This window comes from Schistocerca nitens, chromosome 10 (assembly GCF_023898315.1).
Source record: "Schistocerca nitens isolate TAMUIC-IGC-003100 chromosome 10, iqSchNite1.1, whole genome shotgun sequence".
In the NCBI taxonomy this organism is placed as follows: Eukaryota; Metazoa; Arthropoda; class Insecta; order Orthoptera; family Acrididae; genus Schistocerca; species Schistocerca nitens.
The window spans coordinates 154,846,906-154,869,060 of NC_064623.1; the positions used below are offsets into that span (position 1 = coordinate 154,846,906).

Sequence of the window (22,155 nt, forward strand, 5' to 3'; positions counted from 1 at the left end):
GTTATCATAGCACAAAACAACAATTCCTTCAGATTTTTGCAGCATTATTTACATTTGTTTCATCAGAGCACACATGTATATATGAACAAATTACAGTCAAAATAATGAAAAATCATCACTCCAGATATCATAATAATGTTATGTTACAGACTAGAATTCTAGAGGCATTATCACAACTTAGGAACTCTCAACCTAGGCAAATCACATTGGTGATTAACTTTGGAGGCCGTACATTTTGTGTGGCTTTGTTGCCATTTCATGTTCCTTTTTCTTTGAAGAATAAAAAGAGACTAACTACAAATGATGAAATATAAACTGATTGCAATTTGAATACTTAAAAACATTAAACTGAAATATGCACCACAAAATTAAGTACATCCTTTCACATGAATCATGAAAGTGAAACAGTCTTGTCTTGGAGCACAAGTGCCACAGAAATCTGGAGCCATTGCATCTACTTTCACTAACAACAACACCAACAATGACACACATATGACTAGTATTCAAATTCTGCTCACTACAATAGTTGCAGTTACACATTTCACAAGTACCACTTCATCTCCTACATTATGTTGAGCAATCATGAAGCCCTATAAATTTTTCACACCATCTCACATAAAATGGCTTTCTCCTATTGTAATCAACTTCTCCAGTAAAGTCTAGTTCATCTCCAACACAACCCTATATGTCTTTGGACAAAAAAGCACATATTTGCAGTTCAGTCACATCCATCAATCCTCAGAAATTTGAGACCTTTACTCATTACCTTTCCCACATCCCAAGAAATGTACAAAATTTTAGCCAGTAGCTGTATGATTTGTGTACAAACATTTTTTGTCTCTTCTAAATTTCTGTGGAATATTTTGGATTATTTAAAACTAAAAAGGTAGTGATCACAATTTATATGTTCCAGTTTTACACAAAAGAAAAGCTCACCCATCACATACCTTTGCAAAACTGTAAATTTTAAAAATTATATGACACCAAAATATGTTACATGCCTACGGGCCGAATTTTGGTCTGTCAGTACCTGTGACTCGATGTAGATTATAAGTAGTGTACCACATTTCCAAAGAAAAAAATTGGATTCCTGATTGAGCTGAAGTTTAACAGGCGAACATGAAGTGCAAAATGAGCATCATATTCAGGCTCGAGAGGTACACGTTACTCTTAAAATTTAATCTGTTTTGGAGTATAAATCATTCTCAAGCAATCAAATACTGGGCCCATAATGGCAGAAGCCCACAGGGGGGCTGAAGTAAAATGTAGCCTTCGAACATTCTGCACCACTGCCTTCAGACGGATTCCATGTGCTCCGTGAGTTCGAGGATGGGACTGTCACAGACCGACGGTCCCAGTGGTTGCCAAGGCAGGCCTCCCGGAAGGTAGGAGCCAGGTGCAGGACTCAGTGAAAGTGGAGGAGGCTGTAAATGACAAAAACAAACCACTGACATCGTTGTGATGAGAAGCTGAAAGAACTGATGAGGGCAAAAAACTTTTGAGCTGGACCACAACCAGCCTCAGTTAATTTTAGAAAAGCTTTATTTGATTGCCATAACTGGGTTTTGACCACTGTGATTGTTTTAATGAAGCCAATCAATGGTGCACTCTTGCTATTTAGTAAAAATCAAATACACTTGCTTAACACATCGTGATCCAATAAAACACCACATACAGTTTATTTTTACATGTGTGTTTAAAAACTTAAACTAAATCTAAACCAAGTATACACATGTATCAAAGTGAAATATGTTTTTAGATCACATCTGCACTCATATTTGGTGAAATATGTCTGTTTTTAGATAGTTAATTTATCCAAAATTTTTCAATTATCACCATTTTATCACCATCATCATCACCATCATCATAAACATTACTGATTATTGAAATGTTTACAAAATAACAAAAGGAATCTATACGTATGATAAAATTGTAACTGGCTAATGTCCGTATGTAGGAGATATTTAAGAAAACTTAATATAAGGGGTCCTTATAGCACCAACAGAAGCCAACACAAATTATTTTTAGAACATTTTTTGTCTGTCTGTCCATACATTTGTACATGCATCATGCAAAGATTTGCAAGGATTTAGAAGCATATACCACTAGGGGAAAGACAGATAGTGCCTGCAGGAAAATTAAAGAAACCGTTGGAGAAAAGAGAACTACCTGCATGAATATCAAGAGCTCAGATGGAAAACCAGTCCTAAGCAAAAAAGGGAAAGCTGAAAGGTGGAAGGAGTATATCGAGGGTCTATACAAGGGAGATGAAATTGAGAGTAGTATTACAGAAATGGACGAGGTCATGGATGAAGATGAGAAGTTGAGCATTTGAACGGAATGGACAGTGTCTTGGAGATAGGATGTAAGATGAGCATCAACAAAAGCAAAACAAAGGATATCAAATGTAGTTGAATTAAATCAAATGATGCTGAGGGAATTAGATTAGGAAATGAGACACTGAAAGTAACAGATGAGTTTTGCTAATTGGACAACAAAATAATTGGTGATGGCTGAAGTAGAGAGTATATAAAATCTAGATTGGCAATGGCAAGAAAAGTTTTTCTGAAGAAGAGAAATTTGTTAATATTGAGTAAAGTGTCATAAAGTCTTTTCTCAAAGTATTTGTATGGAGTGTAGCCACATATTGAAATGAAATGTGGATGATAAATAGTTTAGACAAGAAGAGAATAGGAGCTTTTGAAATATGGTTCTACAGAAGAATGCTGAAGGTTACACGCATAGATCATGCAACTAACAAGGAAGTAATGAATAAAATTGGGGAGATAAGGACTTTGTGGCACAACATGACTAGAAGAAGGGATCGGTTGATAGGACACGCTCTGAAACATCAAGGGATCACCAGTTTAGCACTGTTGGGAAACATGGGGGATAAAAATCATAGAGGGAGACCAAGAGATGAATACAGTAAGCAGATTCAGAAGGATGTAGGTTGCAGTAGTTACTCAGAGGCGAAAAGGCTTGCACAGAATAGAGTAGCTGCATCAAACCAGTCTTCAGACTGAAGACCGTAACAACTACATGCAAAAGTTACTACATGAAACTGCATGTGGTTTTCATAGTTGTATTTCCAGATGTCTTAACTTAAAATCTGGTACATGTTTATCTTGATACATCACCTAGAAGATGAGTTATATACACATAGTGAGTGTTTCCTTTATCTGGGTCAACACAGGGAAACAGAAATCCTTACGAGATACAGGGGAACTGTCTTAGGAACCTTTAGATGCTTTTCTGTGAAAACAATTTTGCCATAATCAAATTTATTTTTTCATGTGGATGAACTCAATTTCATGTAAGGATCATTTCATTATGTGTGAAGAAAAAACTTGGGGAGCAGAAATTTTATAAAACTAAACTAAATAAATCAAGATAGAAATGACAGAGTCCATAAAAAAAGTATTTTGGAACTTTTTATCATCATAATAATAATGTTAACACTTTAATCTTGTTATCCATAGACATTCTTGAATTGATGTAACTATTATCATTGATAAGGTTGTCGAGTTGGCAGTAAAAATCACTTTCACCCTTTTGACAGCTTAATCTTCAATTTTTTATATACATTTTTCTCACCGATAATAAGCTTCAGGATTTCTCAAAATTCATTTGGGTTCAAGGTCGACGCAGATGAAGTTGCAAGCAAAAGCTATGATGCAATAAGAATGTGCTGCTTTTTTTGCAACATGATTTATATCTTTGACATGTACCATAGTTTGGAGTAAGTTGTTGTTGTCCTGTTGGGTGAAGTGCATTTTGTGTCAGACACATTATTAAAGTATTGGTACTGTGTAGAGCATCGTGATGTATGGTGTTGTATTATGGAACTTGTGTTAATTTTATGTGCTTATCAGGCAAGATCACTAATAAAATTGGGAAAAGTATCAGCAATGTCCTGTTACATTTCATTTATTGTACTCTGTAGAGAGAGGAAAAAAAACTTATAATATTGGCTTGAAATTCTTCACAATGCATTGAGAAGTATTCACACAAACTAGATCACTGGCAGTCAGTGAATTTTGCTAAGTACTATCATTATCATTATTATTATTATTACTACTTCAACTACTATTATTATTTTAGTTGTATCAGTATAGTTCTAATAGGAGATTAGATTAGGCTGCCTTAAGACAGCTTTTTTTTTTTTAACATTCTCCATGTCATCAGCAGGCTGCCGTTGGGCTTGGCTAGCACTTGGACAGGTGACCATCCAGTCTGCCACGCACTGTTGGCAAGTGGTGTGCATTCAACCCTTGTGACGCCAATTGAGGAGCTGCTTGATTGGGAAATAGTGGTTCTGGTTACAAAAGCTGACAATGGTTGGGAGAGTGGTGTGCTGGCCACATGCCCCTCCATATTTGCAGTGGGTGTTGCCCGTGGGCTGAGGATGACATGGTGGCAGGTTGGTACCATTGGGCCTTCAAGGCCTGTTTGGACAGAATTTAGCTTTTTTATTGTGTCTTCACCAACATATCACCTGACCCTTCACTGTGCAAGAATCTTTACACAGTCAGCACACCGATATATAGCCAAAATTCATGAAAAGGGTTATTGTACATGTTGCACATAATGCCTAAATGCCTGAATGTTGCAGCAAAGTGCACTTTATGGCATCGTGCACAATCTGAGCTCTCTGCTGCAGACAAGTGTGCAGTGGCACATCGCAAATTTACTAACTTCAAACGTATGACAATAATCTTTGCAAGACTCATAGATAGCATATTGAAGATCAGACAATAATTTGGGTTTTCAAGAACAAGTGTCTAGTATGAATCTTCAACATCATAGACAATGTTTCCATAAATGTAAATTGGCACACAGGGTGAAATGTGTATGTGTCAAATGGCAGACACGTCACTACTGCAGTGACATACTGCACAGTCGACAGTCTTCTGTGGGCCAGACCACTGCCTATTTGAACATGAGATATCAGCAACCCATTTCTACCAGGACTGAGTGGAGACAAATTAACTGTTCAGGCTTTGGCAGCCAACAGTTGAGTCATGTCCCTTTGCTGACACCTCAACATAGAGATCAGCTGATGGCTCTGACCCACAAACATCATCACTAGACGATATAAATGTGGCAGCATGTAGCTGTCTGATGAATCCATATCAACATTAGTGCACTGTTGATTCCACCTGTCTGATTTGACCTGTGATGTCATATATGTGATATTTGGAATAAACAGTGCAGCTCACTTAAGTTACTAAGAAAACCACTTACATGCTTAAAGGTGGCAACCACAAGATAAACTATTACTGCCACAAGCAAACATAAGAAAAATGCAAAGTATTTCAGTCACATAATGAAATGAAATTAAAGGGTCAATCATAAGAATTAGGCTGTTTTGGGTGGTAACAAACTAAAAATATGACATAACACTAACATCAATTCAAGACAACCACACAATCAGAAAGAACACTAACAAATTACTCCAAATAAAAAAAATACAAAAAACACAAAATTGGAATCAACTATTCACTTAACCAATATAGCTCAAATAAAGACAATGATACCACCACAGCCCACCCCTCAACCCAGAAAAATAGAATAATTATTATTATCTCAAATTTCACTTGACCTACCTAGCTTAATGAAGAGAGCAACACCAGACCATCCCACCTAATAAAACCACAAATTTTACTTGAGCTATTAAAGCATACTCATGGAAACCCCCCTCAAATGAATCAAGGCTGGACCCACCCACACACACACACACACACACACACACACACACACACACACACACACACACACACACAAAAGCATACTGCAACCAATAAGATATTCAAATACAACTCCAAGGCAAAACTCCATAACACACCCAACATGCAGTATATAAAACAACAAACTAAAACTGAGAACTAAGAGTTCAGAAACCAAAACCAAATAAATAACCTATAACTACCAGAGACTCAATCCCATTCAACTGAACCACTACTACAAACCAAACAACATGCACAAATATTTACCACAAAAATCTGCCACTGCTAACAACAATGTATCCCCTACAGAAACAATGTGTTTCAAATACACTGCACCCCTACAATGTCACATTCAGAAAAAACAGGCAAATATTTATAAGAACCAAAATTATAAATATGATTGCTACTCATTTCTCTAGCAATATTTTATACTGTACTTTCAGGTTCCTGCCTAAGCACATCCTTGTAAATCATGACATATTTGGAATAAACAGTTTATTTTACACCATTTACTAAGACAAACATAGATGATATTTAATAACAGGCCACTTACATCCTTTGCACAGGACATCACTAGTCAAAGCTGATGAATGGCATCAGACCATGTACTTGACCCTTGGTATCAACTGTATCAAGCTGACAGCAACATGGAAATATGTCATACATACCCCCTACGAATCTTTCGATCATTTGTGTCAGCAAGGTTGTGTCCAGGTAGAAGTTGCTTCTCCTACACTCTGGGCTCCGTTCACACTAGGCCCCATTGTCTGGCTGCAGGAAAGAATGACAGATGCACAATATGTGGACATTCTGCCTAACCATCTGCATCCCTTTCCGGCATTAAGAGCACAGCAATGGAGATATAGCATTTCAACAGAACAGTGGAACAAATCACTGCTGTTTGATTGAACAGAGGTGATTTGATTAATTCTCCAGTTAATTCTTGGCCACAGTTTGGTCTCCCAGATCACACTATCTTAACCCAGTCGAGCATTTATGGGATGCTGTCAAAATCTGTGTACACTCGGTGAATCCAGCACTGACTACAAAAGAACAGTTGTGAATAGTAATGGATGATGTGGGGACCAGTGATTCCTAAACCTTGTAGCATTCTTGCTTCAACCTGTTACATACGTTTCAAAGGTTTGTGGAGGACTGATTTCCTATTAACATCACATCCAGTGCCTTTCCATGACTTTTATGCAATCACTGCATAAAAACATGCATATTTGTTACATATGTGTCATTCATATAACATGTAAAGTGGAGCTAACTGCATAAATATTCTCATAAAATGCAATTAGATCAGATGATATGTTGCTGATGACTAACAATGTAAATAAACAAGGGCATCCATACAAATATGGGCATAGTGATCATAAACTGCTTATGGTTAGGCACCCTCACATCATCCAGTGTCTTCAAATGTTTCTATCATTTCAATCCTTTTTCCTCAATCTTGAATTCCATTAACACTTTAATCTCTCATCTTTTTCCATTTTTGTTACATGTTCCAGCTTCTCAAAAACTATATTTCATTTACTTGCACCTTTTCTCCCTTTGCTTCATGACACAGGTTCCCTCCACAGTCAGTGCTCAAAAAAGGCCACATACCTCAATGGACAAAGTGTTGATAAGACATTGCAAAAAAATATAGTGATGCAGATTTCAATGCAACCTGAGTTACAAGTAATTGCTCCATCTGAAAATATCACAATATTCCAATCAAAGCTGTTATTATTGACTTGCAGTATGCCCAGAAGCAGAATCTGCAATACCAAATTATGAATCTGTCACATAGCTTTCAGACAGTCTTGCAAGTTGACAAGAAGCTAAGAAACAAAATGTTCTCTTAATGAAAAATGCAACACTGTACAAGAAATGTAAGTCATCATTTAAGGACCTAAGTTGTAGATAAATAATTTGTCCATTCTGTGAAATTTGGATTGGTCACTGTAAATACTGTAAAACCAATACTGGAATAAACTGCAGTGTTTAAATGCGGGGTGTAACACCGTACAGTAGTACTGTACTGATACTGCAGAAAATATCTGTGTGAGGCAGTAAGTATCAGTTGAAAATTCAAGAGGGTACAAACCAGTGTTGTCACTGTAAAAGTGTGTCACATGAATTTGTAGACAGCCTTTAGTTTTCTACATTTTATCCCTTCTGACTTCAAAATGTCTAAATCAAAAAATGCTGTAACTGTAGATTTATCTTTCTTCAAATCATCTTCTATGAGTAGTTGAAGGGGCAGTGTTTTTTTGTGTGTTCTCTCCTTTCTACATCATAATGATGACAGCACTACTACATGGTATTACATTTGACCTTTCATTAATTTAAGCTGAGTGCAAACTTGGTTTTGGTTCAAGGCATCATGATACAAATGGGAGTTGTTCGTATATGGAACAGTCTCGAATAAAGCAAATCATGTTTACAATATAAAGGGCAGTCAAATGAAAAATGAACACCCACCACAGTGTGACCACGGATGGTTCCATTCAAAAGTAATCATCATACATGTTATTTAACCCCCTGGGGGAAGACGCAATCAATTTCTGTTTTATACAATGTGATCAGTTGCTGAAGGATCCACAACTGCACCCACTCTTGAACTTCCTCATCAGACTGAAACCGACATCCACATGTTTCTTTTTCCCGGTTACTAAAAATGTGAAAATTGCATGGTGGACTATCTGGGCTGTATCGAGGATATTGAAGTATTTCCCAACCAAATTGCTGAAGTGTAGCCTTCATTCAATTGGCAGTCTGGGAACAGGAATTGTCATGCAACAGGATGATTCCATCTGAAAGCATTCCTTAGGGTTTTGACTTTATAGTGGATCACAGTTTCTGCAGCATTTCTTCATTGATTATGGTTCATACTCATGGACTTTGACAAACAGAGGGCCCCTGCAGTCAAAGGAGGAGGTCATTGTGATCTTATGTGCTGCCACCATTTTGAGCCTGAAATGGCAAATGCAACAGTGGAAAAAACTCACATCTGACCAAGCAATAAAATCCAAAGCTGTTCACACAAGCTCCAGCAAGGTCTTGATGACCTTCTCCTTTGACTTCAGGGGACCTCTGCTCATCAAGTTTCTCAGTCTGATTGGGGAACGCTGCAACATCCTCCATACAGCCTAGATCTTTCAATAATGTGATTTCCACATCTCTGGCAATCTGATAAAAGACAAGTAGATGTCACAATACCAGAGAAGGAAAGTTGCTACTCACCATATAGCGGAGATGCTGAGTCACGATAGGCACAATAAAAAGATACACACACACACACTCTCTCTCTCTCTCTCTCTCTCTCTCTCTCTCTCTCTCTCTCTCTCTCTCTGCAGTCTCAGAGAGCTGAGACCACAGCAGCACCAGTGCTGGGTAGGGGTAAGGAGGAGACTGGGGCAGGGAGGGGTAGGGATAGTATGGTGGTAGTGGCAGACAGTCAAGTGTTGCAGTTTAGATGGTGGGCAGGAGAGAAGGTGCGGAGGGGGGAGGGGGTAAGTAGCGGAAAGGAGAGAAATAAAAGAAATTAAAAGAGTGGGTGTGGCGGTGAAATGACAGCTGTGTAGTGCTGGAATGGGAACAGGGAGGGGGCTGAATGGGTGAGGACAGTGGCTAACGAAGGTTGAGGCCAGGAGGGTTACGGGAACATAGGATGTATTGCAGGGAAAGTTCCCACCTGCACAATTCAGAAAAGCTGGTGTTGGTGGGAAGAATCCATATGGCACAGGCTGTGAAGCAGTCATTAAGATGAGGGATATCATGTTTGGCAGCATGTTCAGCAACAGGGTGGTCCACTTGTTTCTTGGCCACAGTTTGTCAGTGGTCGTTCGTGCGGACAGACAGCTTGTTGGTTGTCATGCCTACATAGAATGCAGCACAGAGATTTCAGCTCAGCTTGTAAATCACATGACTGGTTCCACAGGTAGCCCTGCCTTTGATGGGATAGGTGATGTTAGTGACCGGACTGGAGTAGGTGGTGGTAGGAGGATGTATGGGACAGCTCTTCCATCTAGGTCTATTACAGGGGTATGAGCCATGAGGTAAGGGATTGGGAGCACGGGCTGTGTAAGGATGGACGAGTATATTGTGTAGGTTCGGTGGACGGCACAATACCACTGTAGGAGGGGTGGGAAGGATAGCGAGCAGGACATTTCTCATCTCAGGGCATGCGCCGAGAGGTAATCGAAACCCTGGTGGAGAATGTAATTCAGTTGCTCCAGTCACAGATGACACTGAGTTACGTGGGGAATGCTCCTCTGTGGCTGGACTGTGGGACTTTGGGAGGTGGTGGGAGACTGGAAAGATAAGGCAAGGGAGATTTGTTTTTGTACAAGGATGGGAGGATAATTACGGTTAGTGAAGGCTTCAGTGAGACCCTCAGTATATTTTGAGATGGACTGCTTGTCACTGCAGATGCAACGACCACAGGTGGCTAGGCTGTACGGAAGGGACTTCTCGGTATGGAATGGGTGGCAGCTGTCGAAGTGGAGGTATTGCTGGTGGTTAGTAGGTTTGATATGGATGGAGGTACTGATGTAGCCATCTCTGAGGTGAAGGTCAAGATCTAGGAAGGTGGCTTGTTGAGTTGAGTAGGACCAGGCAATGGAGAAGTTGTTGAGGTTCTGGAGGAATGTGAATAAAGTGTCTTCACCTTCAATCCAGATAGCAAAGATGTCATCAATGAATCCGGACAAGTTGAGGGGTTTAGGATTCTGGGTTTTTAGGAAGGATTCCTCTAGATGCCCCATGAATAGGTTAGCATAGGATGGTGCCATGCGGGTGGCATAGCCGTACCATGGATTTGTTTGTAGGTAATGCCTTCAAAGGAGAAGTAATTTTGGGTGAGGATATAGTTGGTCACGAAGACTAGGAAGGAGGTCGTCGGTTTGGAATCCATAGGGCGTCTGGAAAGGTAGTGTTTGACAGCAGTAAGGCCGTGGGCATTAGGAATGTTAGTGTACAGGGAGGTGGCATCAATAGTGACGAGCAGGGCACCGTGTGGTAAAGGGACAGGAACTATGGAGAGTCGGTCGAGGAAATGGTTGGTATCTTTTATATAGGAGGATAGGTTCCGGGTAATAGGTTGAAGCTGTTGGTCTACAAGAGCAGAGATTCTCTCAGTGGGGGCACAGTAACGGGCCACAATAGCACATCCTGGGTGGTTGGGTAGATGTCACTTTTAGTCAGACAAGGGGGTGCAAGAGTGGGGGCAGCTGGTGACCCATCAGTGGCCGACTGCATTCTACTGAACACGGATTGATCATCTCATCTCCCAGTTGGATAAATATGTTAATGTGTGTGGTTATTACTTTTGAATGGAACCATCCATGGTACCTTTGTGGTGGGTGTTTAGTTTTCATTGGACTCCCCCTCATATAATGACTGAATTGGACTGACTGATGGTAGAAGTACTAAAAACATAAAAAACCTAAAAACTGCCCAAATAAAAATGGAGCTCAATGATCATGCATTCATTCATTGACTCACTAACTTATGTGTTCTGTAGATCCCACCAAGAAGGAGAACCATCAGGGATAGGGATGTAGATGTAGATGTAGAGTCATGAGACAAGGACATCTTAGAAATTTGAATTATGTATACTGTATTAATAATAAACTATGCTACACTGCTTAATGATATACACATTTATGCCACCTAAATTTAATCAATTAAATTAGTAAGGAAGCTTTTGCGTTGGAAAAAAAAGAAAACTGCTGCCTGTCAATTCTACCACATACATGCTATTCACCTGCTATTACTAACTTAACATTTATCTCATTACAGTGGAAATTTTATAGAAAATGTTTTTCATGTTGATAATAGCATACAAGGGTACAACAAACACTGCTACTTCTCATGTGACTAACAGGGTTTTCACTTCCTGACTTCACATCTACATGATTGCTCTGAAATTCAAATAAGTGCCTGGAATAGGATTCATCGAACTACCTTCAAGCTATTTCTCTACCGTCGAACAATGTGTGGCAAAGATGGATTCTTAAATCTTTCTGTGTGTGCTCTAGTTTCTCTGATTTTATTACAATGGTCATTTCTCCCTAAGTAATTGGCCACCAACAAAATATTTTCAAACTATGAGGACGAAGTTCATGACTGAAATTTCATGAGAAGATTCTGCTGAAAAATGCCATTGTTTTAGTGACTGCCAACCAGTTTGCATATCATATCTGTGGCAATTCCCGACTACTTCACAATAACACAATCTGATGTGACACGGATCCCACACTGCATAGCAGTACTCCATAAGAGGGTGGACAAGCAGAGTGGAAGCAGTCTCTTTAGCAGACCTGTTGCATTTTCTAAGTGTTCTGTGATTAAATCACAGAGTATGGTTTGCTTCCCCAACAACATTGTCTATCTGATTGACCCAATTTAAGTTATTCATAATTGTAATCCCTAAATAAGTACTTGAATTTAGAGCCTTTGCATTTTTGTGATTTATTGTGTAACCAAAATTTAGTATATTCCTTTTAGAACTCATGTGGATAGCTTCACACGTTTTATTATTTAGAGTCGTTTGCCACTTTTTGTATCATGCAAATATCTTTTCTAAATCATTTCACAATTGGATTTGATCATTTGATGACTTTACTAGATGGTAAATGACAGCATGATCTGCAAAAAATCTAAGAGGGCTGTACAAATTGGCATCTAAATGTTTATGCAGAGCAGGAGCAGCAGAGGGCCTATAATACTTCCTTGGAAAATGCCACATATTACTCAATGACTTTCTGTCAGTTAGTGTTCAGATAATTTGTAGGAAGAGCGGCTAATGAGGTATATTTTTAATTTTTTTTTTTAACTGGTAGGATTATCCACTTGCTTTCTCTGTGTTAGAGATGGGAACTTGTTGAACATCTTACTATGGAAGCTTCTACCTTCATTCTGAACCCTGGACTAAGAGGCATAATCTACATGAAAATTATTTTTGTGTCTTGTATTGTGACTGTATACTGCAGTTGAGGTGAAAGTGATTTTTATCACAACCAACAAAAATCAATATGTTAACTGTGCTCAGAGATCCTTAAAAAGGTTTCTGCAATATGTACAGTTATCTGCTTTACACAATATTCTTACTGCTCCTTTCTATCTGCTTCTATGGTTACAGTGGCAAATGCACACTTGAGTGGTGGTACTCAACCCCAGGGTGTATGGCAGTTCTAATCCTGGTGGTGGAAAAAATTCTTACCACCAGTATTTGGCTACCAAAGGGAGGAGAGGTGGTGGCCACAAGGTTTGTGATCACCAGACTTTGTGCCGATGTCCTATTTTCAATACTGAACTTCTGCATTGTGTTTCATGGAGAGAGGGCATGTGACACTATTGATGGTGATCTATCTGCTGGATGAGGACATTAAGACTGGCAGCCCCCTTGGTGCTATTTGTGAAGAGTTGGCTGTGTGCCGGCACTCTCCCTTGCCTCATCATCACTCACTCACTCACTCACTCACTCACTCTCCATATATGTACAGTATTATTACAGGAAGTTGTAATGGAGAATGTTGCAAAGAAAACAAACAAACTGCTCACTTGTACTGAACAAAGATTTTATTTACTAAAGATGCACTGCCCCAAGAGACATTTCCTTAAGACAACAAGGCAAATTAACCAACACTCTTGTCTTTACGTCAATACAGTGACAGCTGCTTCCAAGAGCATAACACACTGAACTGAGCTTTTCGGTTATTTCATCTATGTATTGACTCCACTTAACTTCATCTACATTTACATACTTACTCTGCAAGCTACTGTACAGTTCATGGCAGAGGGAACCTTGTACCACTACTACTCATTACCTTTCCCATTCCACTTGCAAACACCCTGCGGGGAAAAACAACTGTAGCTTCTGTACAAGCCCTAATTTCTCTCGTCTTTGTGATAAAATGTACATCAGTGGCGATAGAATCAATCTATGGTTAGCTTCAAATGCCAGTTCTTTAAATTTTCTCAATAACGTTTCATGAAAAGAATGTTATCTTCCCTCCAGGAATTCCCATCTGAGTTCACGAAGCGTCTCTCTAATAGATGTTGATCGAACCTACCGATAAGAAATCTAGTGCCTCACCTCTGAATTGCTTTGAAGTCTTCTTCCTTTCATACAACCTGTTTAATATATACACCAGTGACACCGAGTGAGGTGGCGCAGTGGTTAGACACTGGACTCGCATTCGGGAGGACGACGGTTCAATCCCATGTCCGGCCATCCTGATTTAGGTTTTCCGTGATTTCCCTAAATCGATCCAGGCAAACGCCAGGATGGTTCCTTTGAAAGGGCACAGCCGACTTCCTTCCCCATCCTTCCCTAATCCGATGAGACTGATGACCACGCTGTCTGGTATCCTTCCCCAAAACAACCCAACCCAACACCAGTGACCAGCAAATGCATCCCAATGCCAGGCAGTTTATATATGATAATGACATGGCCCTGGCTGTCCAAGGGAGCACCTTCAAGGAAATGGAGGAGAAATTAACTAGCAGCAAATGAAATACTGGGGGATTACCATCACCAAAACCACCTGAAACAAAATCCAGCTTCTTTAATGGAAAACCACTATGTGACTGTGGGAATGTCCAAACAGATAACCACCTACTGACATGCCCAAACTTCAGCACTAGCTGTATGCTGCTAGATTTACAACTAGCTAATGATAAGGCCATCTGTGAAGCTGATTGTTGGCCAAAAATATTTAAGCTTTAATTGTATGGTGTTCTGGGAACAGAAATACCTGGAGAGAGAGTGTGTGTGTGTGTGGGGGGGGGGGGGCGTGCATGCATGTGCGTGCGCGCGCTCCAGTATTATTCACTGACGTGTCACATTAGTGTTCTATTTGTTCCTTTATAGATGAGCTACACTTTCCTAAAATTCTCCCAAGAAAGGAAATTGACCATTTGTTTCCCCTACTATAACGCTTTCATGCTCATTAATCTCAAATCACTTTACAATATTATGCCTAGATATTTAATAGGGTAACTTTGTCAAGCAGCACACTGCCAATGCTGTATTTGAACATTATGGGATTGTTCTTCTACTGATCTGCATTAGCTTACATTTTCCTAAATGTAGAGCAAGCTGCAATTCATTGCACTACATAGACATTTTGTCCAAGCCATCTTGTATCCTTCTAAGGTCACAATGATGACACCAACCCATACCCCATAACATAGCAGCAAACAGCTGCAGGTTGCTGCTCGTCCTGTCCATGAGATCATTTATGTATGAGGGTTGACTGAAAAATAATGCCTCCACCTTTGTAACTCTTCAACAGTTGGCAGCATTGGTATGCAGCAGATACTGGCTTGTTCTGTAGCCTCTTCTCTACAGCTCCAGTTGGCGGAAAGCCTTAGCATTGAATGGTTGTGTTTTTACAGTGTAAAGTATGGAACCTGCGCAGACGATCGATCAATGTGATTTACGCAACGTGCAGTCATTGAATTCTTGACAGCAGAAGGTGTCACCCCAAAAGGAGATTCGTCATAGAATGAAAGCAATTTATGGTGATTGTGCTGATGTGAGTACTGTGTGTCATTGGATGAGTAAGTTTAAAAATGTTAAGGCGGGAACATCTGACCCGCGTCTCAGACAAAGAGTTGGACACTCTGTGAGAGCAACCACCAAGTTTCACAAGCAAAACGTTGACAGATTGATTCAGGATGACCATTGTATCACATAGAGAGAAACTGCAAGCACAATCAGCATTTCACAAGAACGTGTGGGTCACATTATTGCTTTGCTTGGCTATCGGAAGTTCTGTGCATGATAGGTACTCCGGATGGTGACTCCTGAAGTGAAAGAGCACAGACTTTAAATTTGCCAGGAACTCCTCTGGCGTTACGAGAATGAAGGTGACGCCTTTCTCCATTCAATTGTGACACGGGACAAAATGTGGGTACGTCATTACGACTGTGAGACTGTGGTTGTGGACGTACTTCTTCTGTGACAGCTTCAGAAATCTTATTCGTCGTTTGCAGAAATGTATAAAATTGGCTGGTGATTGTGTGGAAAAGTGAATATTGGTAATTGAAGATTACATTCTAAGCATTATTTCTGCATTTGATTTATTAAAATATTCCCATCCAACCCAATTAACAAAGGTGGAGGCATTACTTTTCATTCAGTCCTTGTATATAGAGAATGAGAACGGCCCTCTCACATCTGTCTGGGCCAGTCCTGCTGATACCGTTATCTCTGATGAACATTCACCATTGAGGACAATTACTGTGTTCTACTATGTAAGAAGTCACTGAGTCAGTGTACTTTTGGTGCTACAAGTCATTATTGCTTGTTTGAAAACGCATGCTGTGAGTATATGTGAAATTAATACTTCAACCATTAGTGGTGAACCATTTGTAGGTATGTTCAGGTATGATCTGGACTGTGCCTGCTTGGGCTGAGTTTGGACCCTTGATTAGCATGCTTGTGGCATCACCAAACATTACAGTTTTTGAACTGCCCTTTAATTTCACTGGAAGATCATTTATTTACATTAGAAATAAGACTGGACCCAGTACTGATCCTTGTGGAACTCCATGTTATGTTCCCCTATTCTGAGTTTATTTTCATTCCCAAGATGCAGTCTGTTATGGAGGCTCTCTGCTTTCTGTGTGCAAGTAAGATTCCACACATGCAGGAGAGATGCTATTTATGCCATAATTCTTTAGTTTGCTTCATAGGATTTATTGTTTCATGTAGTAAACAATAACATTCAATTGAGAGTGTGCGAATCTGGAATCAATTTTGTCACGCAATGCATTCAGAAAATTATCAGTGCAGCCCTACGGATTTTCAATTAATTCATATTAATGAACATTCTGTCTCATGTGAGAAACTGAGTATCTGGATTGAGGTATTGTACCTCCTGCTTTGAATCAAGTGCCTCAGTCGTTCCAAAAGATTGTTTCAAGAAAGTGTCTAAAAGAAGGTTACCATATTTTTTAAACAAGAAAACGGGACATTTAGAATTTTTCTCAATGAAACAAAGGACAAAAGAAAATGTGCAAAATTGTTTCATCATAAATACAAAGATTTCAGAACTAATAACAAAGAAGCAAACAAACAAATAAATAATGCATAAGTTACATACTTGTATAGTATCTCTGAATTTATTCCATCCATACAGTCCTGGAAAATTTTTCATACGGGAGTCATTCTACCAGTCACAGCTGTAATGAATTTTGTTTTGACTCACACTCGAGCATATCTGTTTACAGTTTTTGTTACTTCTGGCAACATGTATGTCAAACATAAGCTATTATGATTTGTTAGTTGATAGTGCATACCGGCACAGCTCAGTTGTCATTTGCACCTGTACTTTTCCAAGCGAAGTCTCCACACAGTTTCATGTGTATATGTGTTGTAGACCCATAATATAAGGAGTGCTTTGCTTTGCCACTTATTAGTATCTTTAAATTTTTAATCAAACTGAAGCAAAACTGCAGATTTGGAATTTTTGAGAGCTATAGTTAATGATGTTTTATGCTGATAAGAGATTGCCATGAAAGAAAAGTGGCAATTCAACATATACTCAAAACAAGGGACTATCCTGGCTAATACATGATGTCTGGTCACCTTACATCTACAATCAACTGGAGCAAGACTTTTATGTCAGGCTTTGTGATGTAATCTCATGAAAGGTACCCATGTTAATCAGAGTCTATAGACCCGAGTCTTAGTAACCTGCCAAATTACAGGAGGATTGGCTAATATGGTACTATTTTATTTTCATTTTGAATATTTGGGTGTCTCCAGTTCCACATACCATCTATAATTTAAACTCTATTCTGAAAGCTAGAACAGGTTACATGGTCTATGAATAGATTATTTCTACTTTTGGCACTGCATCTGTAAATTCCATTGTTGTTGTTGTTGTTGTTTTCTTCAGTCCTCAGACTGGTTTGATGCAGCTCTCCATGCTACTCTATCCTGTGCAAGCTTCTTCATCTCCCAGTACTTACTGCAACCTACATCCTTCTGAATCTGCTTAGTGTATTCATCTCTTGGTCTCCCTCTACGATTTTTACCCTCCACGCTGCCCTCCAATGCTAAATTTGAGATCCCCTCATGCCTCAGAACATCTCCTACCAACCGTTCCCTTCTTCTTGTCAAGTTATGCCACAAACTCCTCTTCTCCCCAGTTCTGTTCAATACCACCCATCTGATCTTCAGCATTCTTATGTAGCACCACATTTCGAAAGCTTCTATTCTCTTCTTGTCCAAACTATTTATCGTCCATGTTTCACTTCCATACATGGCTACACTCCATACAAATACTTTCAGAAACAACTTCCTTACATTTAAATCTATACTCATTGTTAACAAATTTCTCTTCTTCAGAAACGCTTTCCTTGCCATTGCCAGCCTACATTTTATATCCTCTCTACTTCGACCATCATCAGTTATTTTGCTCCCCAAATAGTAAAACTCCTTTACTACTTTAAGTGTCTCATTTCCTAATCTAATTCCCTCAGCATCACCCAACTTAATTCGACTACATTCCATTATCCTCGTTTTGCTTTTGTTGATGTTCATCTTATATCCTCCTTTCAAGACACTATCCATTCTGTTCAACTGCTCTTCCAAGTCCTTTGCTGTCCCTGACAGAATTACAATGTCATCGGCGAACCTAAACATTTTTATTTCTTCTCCATGGATTTTAATACCTACTCCGAATTTTTCTTTTGTTTCCTTTACTGCTTGCTCAATATACAGATTGAATAACATCGGGGACAGGCTACAACCCTATCTCACTCCCTTCCCAACCACTGCTTCCCTTCCATGCCCCTCAACTCTTATAACTGCCATCTGCTTTCTGTACAAATTGTAAATAGCCTTTCGCTCCCTGTATTTTACCCCTGCCATCTTTAGAATTTGAAAGAGAGTATTCCAGTCAACATTGTCAAAAGCTTTCTCTAAGTCTACAAATGCTAGAAACGTAGGTTTGCCTTTTCTTAATCTATTTTCTAAGATAACTCGTAGGGTCAGTATTGCCTCACGTGTTCCAACATTTCTGCGGAATCCAAACTGATCTTCCCCGAGGTCGGCTTCTACCAGTTTTTCCATTCGTCTGTACAGAATTCACGTTAGTATTTTGCAGCAATGACTTATTAAACTGATAGTTCGGTAATTTTCACATCTGTCAACACCTGCTTTCTTTGCGATTGGAATTATTATATTCTTCTTGAAGTCTGTGGGTATTTCCCCTGTCTCATACATCTTGCTCACCAGATGGTAGAGTTTTGTCAGGACTGGCTCTCCCAAGGCCGTCAGTAGTTCCAATGGAATGTTGTCTACTCCCGGGGCCTTGTTTCGACTCAGGTCTTTCAGTGCTCTGTCAAACTCTTCACGCAGTATCGTATCTCCCATTTCATCTTCATCTACATCCTCTTCCACTTCCATAATATTGTCCTCAAGTACATCGCCCTTGTATAGACCCTCTATATACTCCTTCCAACTTTCTGCTTTCCCTTCTTTGTTTAGAACTGGGTTCCCATCTGAGCTCTTGATATTCATACAAGTGACTCTCTTTTCTCCAAATGTCTCTTTAATTTTCCTGTAGGCAGTATCCATCTTACCCCTAGTGAGATAAGCCTCTATATCCTTACATTTGTCCTCCAGCCATCCATGCTTAGCCATTTTGCACTTCCTGTCGATCTCATTTTTGAGACGTTTGTATTCCTTTTTGCCTGCTTCATTTACTGCATTTTTATATTTTCTCCTTTCATCAATTAAATTCAATATTTCTTCTGTTACCCAAGGATTTCTATTAGCCCTCGTCTTTTTACCTACTTGATCCTCTGCCGCCTTCACTACTTCATCCCTCGGAGCTACCCATTCTTCTTCTACTGTATTTCTTTCCCCCATTCCTGTCAATTGTTCCCTTATGCTCTCCCTGAAACTCTGTGCAACCTCTGGTTTAGTCAGTTTATCCAGGTTCAATCTCCTTAAATTCCCACCTTTTTGCAGTTTCTTCAGTTTTAATCTACAGTTCATAACCAATAGATTGTGGTCAGAGTCCACATCTGCCCGTGGAAATGTCTTAAAATTTAAAACCTGGTTCCTAAATCTCTGTCTTACCATTATATAATCTATGTGATACCTTCTAGTATCACCAGGATTCTTCCATGTATACAACCTTCTTTTATGATTCTTGAACCAAGTGTTAGCTATGATTAAGTTATGCTCTGTGCAAAATTCTACCAGATGGCTTCGTCTTTCATTTCTCTCCCCCAATCCATATTCACCCACTATGTTTCCTGTGATGTCACCGCCATACACCACACTTGCTAGGTGGTAGCCTTTAAATCAGCCACGGTCCGTTAGTATACGTCGCCACTATCAGAGATTGCAGACCGAGCGCCGCCACACGGCAGGTCTAGAGAGACTTCCTAGCACTCGCCCCAGTTGTGCAACTGACTTTGCTAGCGATGGTTCACTGACAAAATACGCTCTCATTTGCCGAGACGATAGTTAGCATAGCCTTCAGCTACGTAATTTGCTACGACCTAGCAAGGTGCCATTACCAGTTACTATTGATGCTGTAAAACATGTACCGTCAAGAGCGATGTTCACCATTTATGGATTAAAGTTAAGTATTCCACAGTTACGTCCTTTTTTGCTAGTCTTATTTCCTTGACCTGTTCCAGACCTCACGCCAGCCTGCGTTATCTAAAACGCGTGCCTTTCGGCTTCCTCCAAACTCCGTGGGTTGGCTCCTGCCAATCCACAACATTTCCTTATCTCCCTTTTCCTACTCTCGAATTCCAGTCACCCATGACTATTAAATTTTCGTCTCCCTTCAGTACCTGAATAATTTCTTTTATCTCATCATACATTTCTTCAATTTCTTCATCATCTGCAGAGCCAGTTGGCATATAAACTTGTACTACTGTAGTAGGCATGGGTTTCGTATCTATCTTGGCCACAATAATGCGTTCACTATGCTGTTTGTAGTAGCTTACCCGCACTCCTATTTTTTTATTCATTATTAAACCAACTCCTGCATTACCCCTATTAGATTTTGTATTTATAACCCTGTATTCACCTGACCAAAAGTCTTGTTCCTCCTGCCACCGAACTTCACTAATTCCCACTATATCTAACTTTAACCTATCCATTTCCCTTTTTAAATTTTCTAACCTACCTGCCCAATTATGGGATCTGACATTCCACGCTCCGATCCGTAGAATGCCAGTTTTCTTTCTCCCGGTAACAACGTCCTCTTGAGTAGTCCCCACCCGGAGATCCGAATGGGGGACTATTTTACCTCCGGAATATTTTACCCAAGAGGACGCCATCATCATTTATCCATACAGTAAAGCTGCATGCCCTCGGGAAAAATTACGGCCGTAGTTTCCCATGCTTTCAGCCGTTCGCAGTACCAGCACAGCAAGGCTGTTTTGGTTAGTGTTACAAGGCCAGATCAGTCAATCATCCAGACTGTTGCCCCTGCAACTACTAAAAAGGCTGCTGCCCCTCTTCAGGAACCACACATTTGTCTGGCCTCTCAACAGATACCCCTCCGTTGTGGTTGCACCTACGGTACGGCCATCTGTATCGCTGAGGCACGCAAGCCTCCCCACCAACGGCAAGGTCCACGGTTCTTGGGGGTAGGGTGAATTCCATATTTAGTCCTAAATTCACTATCATTTATTATGACAAATACATAGACCAGTCACATTAATATGATCACTGCCTATGTAACTTTTTTCGCAGGAGAGCTTTTGTGAAGGTAGGAGACGAGGTACTGGCTGTAATGAAACTACGAGGATGGTTCTTGACTCATGCTTGCATACCTCATTCGGTAGAGCACTTGCCCATGAAAGACAAAGGACTGAGTTCAAGTCTAAGTCCAGCACAAATTTTAAATTTGACAGGAAGTTTCATATCAACACACACTCCACTGCAGAATGAAAATTTCATTCTGGAATGAATCACAACTTGTTGTAATCTATTCATACTGATAGCTACAGGAATTATTCTAAACTTCATATACGCTGATCAGCCAGAACATTATGACCACTGACCTACCATCGATATGAACCTGTCAAGGCGATAGCATTGTCACCTGGTGAGGAACGACTATTATTTGGACACATGCATGGTGCATGTAGTATCAGTGAGCATGCTGTCTGTGTGTAGAATGGGGAAGCTGTACAATCTATCCGATTTTGAATGAAGGCAGATTGTGATGGCTCAGAGGCTCAGCACTAGCATTTCAAAAACCGCACAACTTGTCAGGTGTTCAAGGAGTGCTGTGGCGAGTGCCTTCAACACATGTTGAAACCAAGGTGAAACCATGTCCAGACGTAATGGGGTTGGTGACCACCCCTCATTATAGATGTCAGACATCGTATGCTGGGCAGACTGGAAAAACGGACAGGTGGTGAACTGTGGTGGAAC

General features: G+C 39.9%; 1 protein-coding gene across 1 annotated transcript in view; it reads right to left on the minus strand.

Moving 5' to 3' along the window:
• Positions 1-1,156: 1,156 nt before the first annotated feature.
• LOC126209954 (serine/threonine-protein kinase MARK2-like) overlaps positions 1,157-22,155 on the minus strand; it is a 549,374-nt gene continuing 528,375 nt past the window's right edge. The window contains exon 14 of the mRNA XM_049939069.1: positions 1,157-1,424. Coding sequence (XP_049795026.1) covers positions 1,296-1,424 — 129 coding nt within the window. The 3' untranslated portion in view covers positions 1,157-1,295. The remainder of the gene's footprint in view (positions 1,425-22,155) is intronic.